We start from the raw sequence: 13,565 nt of genomic DNA on the forward strand, positions 1-13,565 counted from the left end.
TCCTTGTGTGACATCCATTCAGATATTTGAAGAGCAGTCTCACATCATCCCTGAGTCTTCTCAAGACTAAACATTCTAATTCCTTCAATCTCTCTTCACAGGACTTAATATCTAGTCCTCTGATCATCCTCATTGGCCATTTCTGAACATGTTCCATGCTGTCTGAATTCTTCCAAAAGCCTAGTGCCTAGAACTTAACACAGTACCTATGGTGGGATCTGACCAATAAAAATAAAATGGAACAACTCTCTTTCATGATTTAAAAATGATACTTCTGTTTACAATGTGTAGCCTAACATTACATTTGCCTTTTTTAAAACCACATCACATTGCTGACACTTACTCAGTTTGCTATCAATCACTATTCCAACATATTTTTCAGAAGTACTATTACCAGGCCAGGCATACCTTGTTGCACATGGTACATTTTGGTTGCTTTAGTGAATAACTTTGTCTTGTTACATTTCAGTCAGCCAAAGAGTTCAAGTGGTGTCTATGTTGTGTTTCTCTGATGCAAGAAACAAGAGCTCTGACATATCTTTAAAAAGGAATATTTGGACTGACATATTCCTTTGAGTTATCTCATAGCTCTGGACTCTATATAGTCCAAAAACTCAATTATTTTGTTCAGAAAAGTATATAACAAAAACATGGCTTAAATGGAAACCCCAGAACTGGATACCAATAAAGTAAAATTGTTAACTACATTTCCTTTTCATATCCTGTTTTTTTTTTGGCTTGTATGATATCCATTAACTACTATGGCAGATCACCAACTACTTGCAGAAATTACAATTAATGTTATAAGGAGTTTGAAAAAAAAATCTTCCTAAAACCTGATTGGTCTAGCATTTGATACTGTGTGTACATAATCAACCAAGTGATTATATCAATGAGCATTGTTTGGTCTTACCTTAAATTCCTCCAAGATTTTGTAACTTTTCCCATGGTATTCACAAAAGTTCTTCACTTCTTTGCATTCTGGACAGCATCCATTGTGTTCTACTTTAGTACACTTTGGGTGGATTTTGGGGCATTCTGGTTGGTCACAAACAGGCCCATCCTCAGTACAAACACATGGACAGTTGGAATGCCCAGGGAAAAAACGCTCCCCTAGTTTGTATACAAAACCACTGTCATCCACACATCCTTTCCCTCGATAGTCATCAAAAATCAGATTATTATCATTACTTGAAATCTGATCACCTTCATCAGCAGGGTAATCTTCATGGTTGAAAGCAGCTGGGGTGACCAAAGAAGGAATTAGCAAGAGAAATATGTAGGCTTCATGAATATGAAGAGCCATCCCCCTCCTGAGCTTCTGAATATGGTGCTAATATCAGATATGTATGGATGCTTCCATGGAGAGGCCAATGTGATGCTCTGAAAACAAATATTAAAAAAAAAATTGAAACACATTTTTTAAAAATGCATTTTCCCCTACTCTTTTGTGACACATCCATCTGCCAGGCTTTAGCTGATTAGAAATCCTGTCTTCTATCAACTCCTAAGAGAGCAAGTAAACTTAATCCATATTTCAGTCCTGTCTGTAATGGTAACAAACTGGAAAGCGTGCACATAACCTGGATAATCTTCAAGTTGCACAGGCTCTTGTCTTTTGCCAGGAGCTGTTGATTCATCTTCACTTGGATGGCATGTGCCTTGTGCATTTTGATATTATAGTTCAAAAATGAAATGGAACAATATTCTCACCAAATGAAAGCAACAGTGCAAAGAATTTCCTTGCCATATTTTTGAATCAAGCATTTCTTCAAATTATACATTGTTGTAACTAGAAAAGTATAAGAAAATGTTATTCACATATGATTGGTCATTGTGCCTGTTAAGATGAACTGATGCATCTTGACATTAGTCAGGCTATTATCTACTTAACATATTGAATATTTATATTGTAAACAATTGCAAATCAAATCTAGTTTAAATTTGGATGGCTTGCACATTGATTACTTACAGATATAGTTCTTTAGTTTTTTTTTTTTTTTTGCTAGATTGCTATAAGCAAGTCTTTCAAAGATGGGTCTAAGACCAAAGACATTGCTTCCAATCCAGTTCAGCTGTCCAACAACATTCAAAATATAATTAGGTCATATCTTTTCATGAAAAATAAGAGGTTAAAAGAAACACCATCCTGAAATTACATTTGATTTAAATACTAATAAGTTTAATCATTTAAGGTAGCAGAATTTTACATTGTATATTGTAATCAGTTCTTAGAACTGGTTCATGCTGGCTTTTTCTTAGCAAGACCTCCATTGTGCCCTCCAGGAGATTGACGTCACATGAAGATCAAGTAGTAGTTGCCCCTGCATGTCTGTGTTCATCCTTTAATTTTTTAGTTGATTTTTCTCCTTCTTTTACATTTTCCTTCTTCTTTTTTAGGTTTGGGGAATGAAATTTCGATAAATTATTATAAATATGATACCTTACCAATATGCAATTCAACTTTAATAGGTACACAGAATTTCTCAACAGGCCATGTTACTTCAGTTTATTTTACAGCCATATGCGCATGGAGAACCCCATAATTCACACCATATGTTTAATTTGAAATTGAAGGAAAGCCTTGCTCTTCTGTTAGACATTATTTCTATTCTGCTGCTTTCCTATTGACTATAGTCAATAGTGTACCACTCCACATTGGAGCGTACAGGCTTACTCTTGCATCACTTCTCTAACCAAAGAATTGATGAATGACATGATAGGATTCCATCTCTTTTATGAATTTTGACAGAAAAATAAGTTATAATAAAATAATTTCTAACAAAAATTATAATAAAATGCTCTAGTGTCAGGTGATATTTTGATTAATTGTATATGAAGCATGCAACTACAATTTAAGCAATATCCTTGCCTATTTTGCTTGTCTAATACTATGGGACCAAATGTGTTAGTGGTTAATATTATACCACTATGGAGATTCCAATAGCAATAGAATATGTAATTCTCAGACAGGCAAATGCAAAGTATATATATGCATTATTTACATATTTATATCAATTTATTATTTCACTGCCCAAAGAAATGACTCAGAGAAAAAGGCATCCTTTGTATTTTACAGAACTACTAAAATAATTTGGTTGACAAAGCAGGCTCTTAAAATGCTTCTATAAAGAAAGATTGGGTGTTTCAAAAGCCTGCTGTCTCATTACTTATGTTCTAGGTTATGATTTTACTACAATGGTAAATTTTACTGCAATTATGAGAGTCTTTGTTACAATCATGGTACTTTATTTCTGGGTGATACAAAATTGTTTAGCTTGTCTTTCAGACCTGAATAGACAGTCATTTGCATTCTACAGGTAGGTTTCAGTCTGCCAGGCTTAAAGCTGAGGAAACTTAAAAAAAAATTCTAGCAAAATCAAAAGAAGCTATTTATTATAGGGACAGCAGAAATCAATCAATTTAGTCAGGCATCTGAATAAAAGCAAAACACATTTCAGAAAGAGGTACAATATTTCACTGCAGTAGCTGATCATCCTAAATATTTTGCTTCTGATTTATAAATCTTTATTTTGATAGAGATAAAATGGAATGATGATGAAGCCCCTTGGTTAAAAATCAAACAAGCAAACATTTAGATCTACAATTTAGATTTATTTTGTTTCTAATAGAAGATATTAAGGTACTATCAAATGCTTGGGAAGCCAACATCCCTTTCTTTTGAAAAATGTGCACTTACCTACTCAGAGTGAATGGTAGGAAGAGTCACAAACCACAATGGATTCGTACTTCAGTAATGTAGTAGAAAAAAAACTCTTCTTAATTATATTGGTAAGGAAGAATCATGAAAAATCCTTTTCCTAAAGCCTCCCATATCACAGAAGAAACCCAGCAGATACCCAAGAGATATAAGCTTTAACCCTATGTTCAGAATTCAAAGCAATCAGTCATAAAAGGGTCCAAAGATGAGACTGCTTGATACAAAATCAGAGCCCAAAACAAAACAGTAAAAACAAAAAATAAAAGAATCATTGTTCCAGGTATCTTTTAAAAAAATCTCCTTACTTCCTTGGTTGCAGTCTTCAGGTCAACCAAAAAATAACATTAAAAAAATCCCACCAATTCACTATTTTCTGTATATCAGCAAAAAGGCACACAAGGGTGGAGAATATGCTATGCTTCCAATTCCAGAAACAGCAACAGCATGCTAGAGCTCAGAGCCAATCCAGACTGAAATGCAGTCAGCAGCACCATCATGCTATGCTGCTTTCTAGAGGCTCTTCCCCAAATAAGCAGTGGGGTTCATGTGGCTCTTAATCACAATAACAACTTTCAGCAAGATTCAGTATCCTGGATAGCAGCAGCACAGCAGCTGTTCCTCCGGAGGGCATTCCATCAAGCAGTTGGAAACCTTCAGCACCACGGACAGCAGCCTGTGACTCTCATTTTGCATCATGCAGGCAGAACGTGCCGCTCCTCTGAGCAACACCCCCCGCAACCCCAATCCGATGCATCTGCTCACTGGAATTAGATTTATCCTTAGACACTTTCCTTAAAAGGTTGTTTTTTTTTTTTAAATGCCTCATAAATATTATCTACATCTGATGAGCCCATTCAGTTAAAAAAAAAAATCTGCTGATTTTCAAGGCACTAGGATCAGACTGCAGGACTACGTTACAGGAAGTGGAAGTAGGTAGACTAAAGCTCTGCATTTACTGAATGATTTGGCAAAGGTAACAGTCAAGGCATCGGTCTGATTCTTGCCTTGCTATCATGCAGAATTCTTTTTTCAGAAAAGTACCACATTCAGTACATATGAGTCTCTTGTGTGTTTGTGTATGCATGCATATTTTTTTATGTGATATGGAGAAATATTGAGCTCCCTCCCCCCCCCAAAAAAACTCTTTTCAGAAGCTGTAACAAGTTAAATATTTTATTATTTTCACAAAAGGAGACATTCAGTTGTAGCTTTTGCTATAATAACTTGAAAAGGGGTGGGGGTAGGGGTTCTCTGCAGTTCATGTTTTCTGTCATTAGATGTCAATATAAAGCTATTTCTCCAGGGAAATGGCAAATGATATATATTTTAATGCATATTTAAAACCATAAAGAAAGATACAAGAAAAAGAAAGTTTGGATTTCCCCCCCATTTTAAGTAAAATATGTAGAGTTCATATCTCGCTTTATTTCATGTTTATTTCAGATGGCATAAGCCACCTCCAGTTCTATGAGATTTCTCAAAATAGTGGTCTCAATTCCAAATACGAACAGTACCATCAGAGCCCCCTGAAATTAGATGTTCTGCCTTGTGATCAAATATTACACTCTGAACTTCATCTTCATGGCCCAGTAAGCTGGAAAGATGCCCCGATTTGAGTTCCAAAGTCTTAACGGTGCCATCATTGCTTGCAACAGCTACAATACGACCTGTAATATAAAGTAAAGAGGTTTAGAAGATGGAAAAGCAACTCTGTCAGCATAGTGCTTGAGATACTGTAAATGATTTGCTTAATTTGTAACTTTCTGTATACAATGATGAACTCATATAATCCTGTGCTTTTTTAAAAAAGGCAAGTCAAACCAGTATTAAAATACGATCACTCTTCATAAACAATGAACCTGTGAATTTCATTTTGCCATTCAAATAAAGAACTAGGAGCAGATTTATTCATCTTGAATGCTCACATTCAGTGCTAGGGAAGCAAAAGTGAACTGCTCTTTGATGAAAACATTTAGATGCATTACAATCAAGTTTATGCCAGGTTTGGTTCCCTAAGTAGCTTTGAAGTTCTCTGTCAAAAGGGGGACTGGGGAGGGAAGTCTGTTAGTAAAGTACCTTGCTGACGTTTTGAGTGATGTTGATAACATCTGCCTTGGTATTTTACTTGACCATCTCTGTGAGTGAGTGACTAGTGATGTCGTGGTTCTCCATTTCTCTGCAAAGTTAGTTTCAGACAGTAATAATGAGGGCCTTCTGCTCAATTGCATGAGTTTTGAGATATGAGTTCTGAAAGATTCCATCTGAACCCCCATGTCCCTTTAACAGTTAAATGAAAGCACTAAATAAAGTCATCCTTGTATTTGAAATAAGTATAACCAGTATGCTGATTATATTTATCTCTATTTCTTCATATCATCCAAATCAGAATGTGCTGAACCACTGAATGTAGATGCTGAACTATTTTTTGGAGCTGAAACAGGATGGATGAAGGCCAAGAAAGTGAAGCTAAACTTGGACAAGATGGAGGCACTCTAGGTAAATAGTTCTACTTCAACACATCCAGGGGAATCCATCACCACCATAATCCATTTACTCTTCCTCTTAGGAAATTCTTTCTAACAATCAATCAGAATCTGCTTTTCTGTAACCTGTCCTGCACTCAGGAGTAATAAAGAACAGGATTTGGCTGTCTTCCATGCATCATTCTTTCGGATACTTGAAGAATACTATCATATTATCTCTTCTTAATACTATGTATTCCCAATTCCTTCAACCTCTCTTCATATAACTTAGTTTCTAGTCCCCTGATTATTCTTGTTATCCTTCTTTAAACCTTGTCTGAACCCTTCTTCAAATGTGATGCTCAGAACTTGACACAATTCTTGAATTGAAGCCTGGCCACAGTGGAATCAAACAGAATCACACTCCTATGAATTACGAATTATACTCTGTTGATGCAGCCTACAGTTGCATTTGTCTTATTTACTGACACATCACACTGACTCATATCCATAGTCATATTTCCAAGCAATGACTTCCATGGTCTGCTTCACAAGTATTTTGCCAAGCCAGGTATCCCACATTCTATGCCTGTGTATCTGATTTATATTCCAGTGGCACAATTTTGCATTTGTCTACTAAATCCATCCCATTATTCTCAGCCCATTTCGCTAAACCTACAATGCAGTTTTGAATTTTATTTCTATCTTCTAGGGAATTAGGTATCAATTTTTGTGCAAATTGGATAATCATTCCCTCCACCTTCTCATTCAAGTGAACAAGGAAGCCCAAGATTGAGGTTTGTGATACTCCATTCAGTACCATTACTGATTTTTGAGTAAGACATATATCCACTTAATTGTCATGGTATTCAGCTGTTCATACAGAGCTTGCTTGCTAATCAGAATGTTATGAAAGCCATTTCGTAGCAGAACTGTAACTTTGGAATGATGTGCTGATAGCTGATGCCAATTCCATATTCTCTTCAGTGCCAAATTAAAAAGGTCCTGTTTGTTCAGACACTTTACAAAATATTAATGTCTGGATTAAATTTCATTTAAAATCAATATTGGGTTGTTTGTTTTGTAGGAAAGCCTTTTTGGTTTAGTTTTGTTGTTACTGTTGTTGTTATTGGCTCTTGGTATTTAGAATGTTACTTAAAAATAATATGTACATCATCTGGTAACACAGATTATGATCTTACTAGAACTAATAAATGAAATCATACATGCATAGATATTTCTAGTAACCTGCAAGGACTGGAAAGACACAGGCTATTATTTTTCTCAGGAATCATCACAGTGAACAAGAAGCTATTATAAGAACTTAATTTGGACACAGTGGTTCATCACTGGGAATGGAGTGAGACAAGGATGCATATTGTTCCTGAAGCTGTTTAACTTAGATAGTGGCAATACTGGAAGAATTGACAGCTGGAATCAAAATCAGAAGTCAAAACACAGACAATTTGAGATACACAGATGACATGATTTTATTAGCCAAGAACAAAGAAGACTTAGAAGAGCTCATTCTGAAAGTAAATATGGAAACTCTGCATTTAATGTTAAAAAGTAAAAGTAATGCTAATCTATATGTTTAGTGAGTTTACAACAGATGGCAAATGAAGAACTAATAAAAATAGGCAATGTACAGGAGTAGTAAAGAGATTAATCCTAGGGTGGAAGGCAATTTAAAATGTAGGTAACTTCATAAGAATAAGGATATTTCAATTGCAACAAATATCAGAATAGTTAAAGCAATGATCTTTCATATGGCTATGAAAGCAGGATTCTGAGAAAGCAAGAAAAAAAAAGTTAGATGCCTTTGAATTATAAATTTGAAGGCAATTAGTAAGAATAGCAGGAAAAATCAACCCATCAGTCCTGTCTGCTCCCTTGATCAGTAAACATAAATTCACATACTTAGGCATATGATTTGAGTGAATATTGGACTAGAAAAATGATTATTAAGCTTGAAGAAAGTAGAAGGGGAAGGTAACAGAGCAGAAGGACCAAAATAATGAAAGAGATTACAAGAATATCCTTGGAAGAGCTATTAGGATTATTGCTGGAGAATCTGTCTATGATGGATTTTACCTGGATGAATTTACTAAACAGATGATGAGTTGCAGTTAACTGCAGTGTAAGGTTTTTTTTTGTTCCCATTGAAACCAATGAACTTTTATTCATATGTAACTTGTGTATTGACTTCAGCTAATGCCACTGAGATCCTGTTTAGTGTCTTCTCTATTTTAATATTTTTATCCTAGGGATTTATTCTATTTTCTCCTAATTTGTATTACAAAAACTGAAAAAGAAGGTAGAAGAGTTACATTTTTCAGCAACACAATGCTAAAATCCAGTTGCAATTTTTGCAGTTGGAAAAAATAATTAATCAAGTAAACTGAATAATGACGACAACAGAGAAAGCATACAGAATAAGGAAAGGACAAAGACATTTAATTTAGATTTTAATTTTTGCAGGAACTTAAGTACTTTTAGAAGTACTTTTAGTTACATGTTACAAATACTGTTAGAACAAATCTGCAAATCTTAGGTGAAGAATACGGATATTTGTAAAAGAGAAGCCTGATAAATATTGCTTCATTGAGACCTTTTTATAACACTTGGGTTGCTTTGCCTAGAATGTCTGACTCAGGCAAAATCTCTGTAATTATCAAGGTGTCCAAATAGCAGATGTGAATGTTAGCTTCTCTTTGTTGACAGAAATATTATAAGATAGGGCTGTGTGGTGCTTTGTATTCAAAGGGTTTTGCCTTTGTAGAGTGTGTAGACTCTGTGTAGAGGTATGAAAATTTCCCCCCAGGATTGTGCAGCAACCATGTGATCTCAGGAAAAGGCACAGCTGTTTTAATGAACTGCAGACAGGTGTTGCTACATTCACAAACTGTGTGCTCCATAGCATGTTTGGGACTTCAAATACAAACCACTATACAGTGAAACGCAAAGATTTAACTTGCATATAGATTCTAAGCAGTTGAAGAGACTGCAAGAAATATTTGCTAATTGTATAATATTTGGTAGAGGTATTCTCCAGATTTTCAACCAATGAAATGGGTTTTCTGATATTTACTCTTTGCAGTAGGTTTTTGGATAAATGCATCTTGTGAAAATATGGTGAATTAAGTTTTTATTTTTGAGATGTTGTACTAGTAGATTTAATTAAACATATACCACATTCAAGAGGATTAGAAATAAGCTATGATCTGAACATAAAAATGCACACTTAAATTTAATTATTCCACTGAAATGAAAAACTGGAAAATTATGACAGAAATTCTGTCAGAAATATTAAATGTACAATTACCATTAAATCCATTCATTTGTCTGCATACATCTGAGCATGCAGTACTCAGACAATCTAAAATTAAAATTAAAGCAGTTTGTTCCTGCAAAGATGTCTCTGCCAGAAAGCCTAAATGATTATATCAAAGCTGAAATGGTTAAATAAGTATGGGAGAAATGCTTCTTCTAAAAACAAAAAACCAGTTTAATTAATATCTGAAGTTAAATCTCTGTCATTAAGAGAAGTTTGAGAGGTGCTAAGAGATTAGGAACTGAACCATGAGCAAAGGATTTTGCTGCCTCTCTTGGTATGTCCACACAAATAGGGAACCATTCATTCTTACTGTATATGAATTTGTTCGCTAAGCTACAATGTTTTGCATCTGTCAATTGAATAACATAAATAAATTCTTTGCTCAGTAACAGAAAAGTAAATAGGTGAGGAAGAGAAGGGAAATGAAAAGCCTCAGAATGGGAACTTTCATCACCCTTTACATCAACACTGGTCTACTTGCTCTTCATAATTTGTTATAATGTAAATTCCCTCCATCCTTTCCTACAGAAAGAGATTTCCTTGTTGAGGGGAGTGGGAACAAAATGGGATTGTACTGTTGTCTTAAAATCTTTTCAAAATTATCAGCCCTGCCTCCCATGATTTTTGAAATAATAATGTAAGCTATATTTACTAATGGTCCATTTCCATGTTCCTAAAAATAATACATTTATGAAATGTATAAAGGACATAATCTATGTTCAGAGGAATGAACCATTACCATGCAAACTGTCATAATTCTGGTTTTACCTGTCTTCCAATTAGTGTTCACTTTGATTCTGTCTTGTTTTGTGAAATCTTCTGTAGAATAAGGAATATATTTCAACTCTTTTATGGTCTACATACAGAGTGCAATCCCACAAGCAACTTTCAGCAAGGACAGGACACATGCCTTCTTCATTACTGACTACCATTTAAGGGAAAATCGTCTGTGATGGCTGAAGACCAACTGTTTAAATACTTCCCTCTAAATTTTTAATCCAGTGTTGTTCTCTGCCTGTTTTTCTCAGCTGTAATGACACTTTTTATTCTTCACCTTTTGTCTGAATGAATCTGTCACAGTTGGCTGGGTTCATTCAACTTATTAAGCGAAAAGTAAACAAACCACAATAGTTTGCTGCTATTGCTGCAGGCTGTAAAGTGCAGTAGAAATAAAAATCCTTCAAACATCAGGAATCAAATCAGTCTAATGTTTAGTAAAAAAGTGCCTACAATATTGCTAGTACCCCATGCATTGTTTTTGAAAGATGAGGACGCATACATTATAGTTTCCACTTACAATCTAGGATGGTCTAGCCAAGATAAGTTTCCCATCTTGAAACAACTTAACTGAAAGCTACTGTATGAACAATTGCTACTCAAGTCTAATTTGCTGAGCTGCTAAAGCCAAACTGCCTATAGGAGAAGGAATACAACCTGCCTTTGTCACAGAAATTTACACTTTCTTTCAGTATTACTTTTTAACATCCATTTAAAAGCCATCTCTAATTGACAGTTCTTGGCTTAATATTTCTTAGAGGATTCTCCATTGAAATAACTTATTGGTTTGCCTACGGCACTGATATGTGATATAGCCGTCTTTATACTCCACTGCATACCAGAACCCAGCTAAAGTTTCATGTGAAGGAATTATCTCCAATAGCCTCATCTCTGGTTTTAAAAGGTTGCTGAGGCACATTCTAATAATTATCTCAAGTAGCTGCTGGGCTGGGATTTAGAACAGTTGTGTATTCTTTCCTTCTCTTTGTCTAAATTTATCGCTCTCCTAGTTCCAAACATATCAGTCAGGAATTAATTCTCCCAGGAATAACACGTACAGATACTGTGTATCTCAGAATGCCAGCTACTACAGAATGAATGATAGGGAAGGGCTGTGGTTTTTCAGCCCTTCTAATGTGCTGCTGATTCTTGGAGACAAGATGCTGGACTACATGAGCTCTTGGTCAAATCCAGCAACACTATTCTCATGTTCTTGCAACTGACGATGAAGAAGATGGGAAATTGTCTTACATTAAGTCTGCCCATCTTATTACATGAGCTTGGTGTGGCTCTCCAGGGTTTCAGAAATGACTCTCTCTGTCCTACACAGAACTGACGAAACTAAACGTGGGGTTTTTCTGTATTCATATTCTGGAGTATATGGAATAGGATGGATTACAGACTGCACATCTGAAGCATGACTTGTCCAGCTTAATTTGCTATTGGATTTTAATGCTTTGGTAAGTGATGGTGAGCATTAGGTCACAATCTAAGGAAAGATAGGTGGGACTAAATGCCTGCAGGCATGCCAGATTAATCTACAGGTCCCTTTTTGCAGATAAAGTCACTCATATCCTCTCAGGGTTGAATGCTGGTTGGGCAGAACTCAGTGGTAAACAAGGCAGCATCTTATGATGTGATCTGGGATTCTTCTCAACTTGTGGAACCCAAGGAAGTGGATTGGAAACCCTGTTATTTGAACTTATGTACTGGTCCATGCCCCTCCTGGCTCCTTCAGTATGAATGGCTGGATCTAAGAGGTTAGCAATGCTTCTTTGATGGAGGGGACACCCGATGGATGCAGTTTTGTGCCCTATGACCCATCCCTGTATCCAGCTGTGAAAACCTTTACACTGCTAACAACCAGAAAGTGGTGGGAATCAGCTACAGAGAATCTTAGAAGAAGTGTGTGGTTCCTTTTCAGGATTCAGATCTAATCATGGGACATAAACAGCCTTGGTAACTCTGGTAGATTGCCTTCACTGATGAGGGGGTGTACTTATCTTGGTCTTATTAGACCTCTCATGGGCATTCAGTACCATTGAACATAAGTGCTGTGAGTTGGCACTGTTTCACAGTGGTTTTTTTACCTAAGTGGATTGTTCTAATTGGCAACTTGGGGAAGATGCATTTGAATCCATAAGGCTTCACTGTGAAATCCCACAGGGCTCAGGGCTCTCCACCTGTTGTTTTACATCTACGTATATGAAGTATCTATATGAATTAATTCATTTACAGTGAAGTGTCATAAATATTTTCCTGATTTTCAATTATTCCCTGCCCCCTTGGACTGAGTCAGTGATGCCCTGGAAGTCTTGAATGGCATCTGGAGGCTGTGGGGATCTGGAAGGGGCCAACAAGCTCAGATGAAATCCTACCAAGATGGAGTTGCTAGTGGTTAATAGGTATTTGGGCACTCCAATAACACCGGCCCTGGTAGTTATCCTGGATGGGATCATTACTTGCTGGGTTCATGCTTCCTGCTCAGATAAAAGGTGGAAATTGTGCTTGGGGGGGTGGGGTTTGCCCAGTTTCAGCTGATGTACCTGTTATGATCTTAATGGACTAGGATGGACTTCAGTGATGTCCTGATCACCACCTGGATAGATGACTGCTAAGTGGGGCTGTGTTTGGAGACAACTAGATCTGCCACTGGTACAAGACTACTGACAGGACAACAGTACCACCATAGAAATACATCTATATTAAAGTTGCTGCACTGGTTATCAGTAGGTTTTTGGTCCCAATTCAAAGGGCTGGTTGTTATTTTTAAAGCCCTAAATGATGACTTGCCACACCCAGACCTGCCTTTCTAGCCTGGTCATCAAGAGATGGCCTGCTGGAAGTTCCCCCTCTTTGTAAGAGAGAAAGCAAGGCTTCTCTGTAGCAGTTCCCACATTGGGGAATACTTTGCAACCAGAAGAATGTGCAGCCCCCATTCTTACTGCCATTCTGCAAACCACTGATTTCAACATACCTTCAGGTTTTTTCTTGGCTTTCTTTTTGTGCTTGCTATTTATTTGATCTAGCTATTCGTTACTATATTTTTTATTTTTTATTTGATGTACACTGCCCAAAGTCCTTTGGTATTGGGGTAGATTATAAGTACTGTGAAATAAGCAAGATATATACACATGCAAACACACACACAAATACACATGTACACATACATTCTTAACATTCTAAATACGGATTTTCTCTCTATAATATGTTTCTGTTGGAGGACATTTTTCAGACAGAATTTTAAAGTTAATAAAATTCTGCTATA

At 36.2% G+C, this 13,565-nt stretch overlaps 2 protein-coding genes and 1 long non-coding RNA gene across 9 annotated transcripts in view; 1 reads left to right on the forward strand and 2 right to left on the reverse strand.

Moving 5' to 3' along the window:
• The window catches only part of VWC2L (von Willebrand factor C domain containing 2 like), an 87,205-nt gene extending 85,899 nt beyond the window's left edge, over window positions 1-1,306 (reverse strand). Inside the window, exon 1 of the mRNA XM_088135585.1 lies at window positions 914-1,306. Coding sequence (XP_087991711.1) covers window positions 914-1,306 — 393 coding nt within the window. The remainder of the gene's footprint in view (window positions 1-913) is intronic.
• LOC148216522 (uncharacterized) overlaps window positions 1-13,565 on the forward strand; it is a 128,035-nt gene that overhangs the window by 78,133 nt on the left and 36,337 nt on the right. For 2 of the 4 annotated variants that reach the window (XR_015795171.1, XR_015795173.1), the window contains one exon: window positions 6,108-6,217. The exons of the other annotated variants lie outside the window; for them this stretch is intronic. This is a non-coding gene — a long non-coding RNA (uncharacterized LOC148216522). The remainder of the gene's footprint in view (window positions 1-6,107; window positions 6,218-13,565) is intronic. 4 annotated transcript variants of the gene reach the window in all.
• The window catches only part of SPAG16 (sperm associated antigen 16), a 336,494-nt gene continuing 327,826 nt past the window's right edge, over window positions 4,898-13,565 (reverse strand). For all 4 annotated transcript variants that reach the window (XM_088135583.1, XM_088135582.1, XM_088135584.1 and 1 more), the window contains one exon: window positions 4,898-5,388. In XM_088135583.1, the coding sequence (XP_087991709.1) occupies window positions 5,213-5,388 (176 nt within the window). In that variant the 3' untranslated portion in view covers window positions 4,898-5,212. The remainder of the gene's footprint in view (window positions 5,389-13,565) is intronic.

Source organism: Python bivittatus, unplaced genomic scaffold (genome assembly GCF_059951505.1).
Source record: "Python bivittatus isolate LINGU-HERP-01145 unplaced genomic scaffold, Pbiv_v1 ctg000200_np1212, whole genome shotgun sequence".
NCBI lineage: Eukaryota > Metazoa > Chordata > Lepidosauria > Squamata > Pythonidae > Python > Python bivittatus.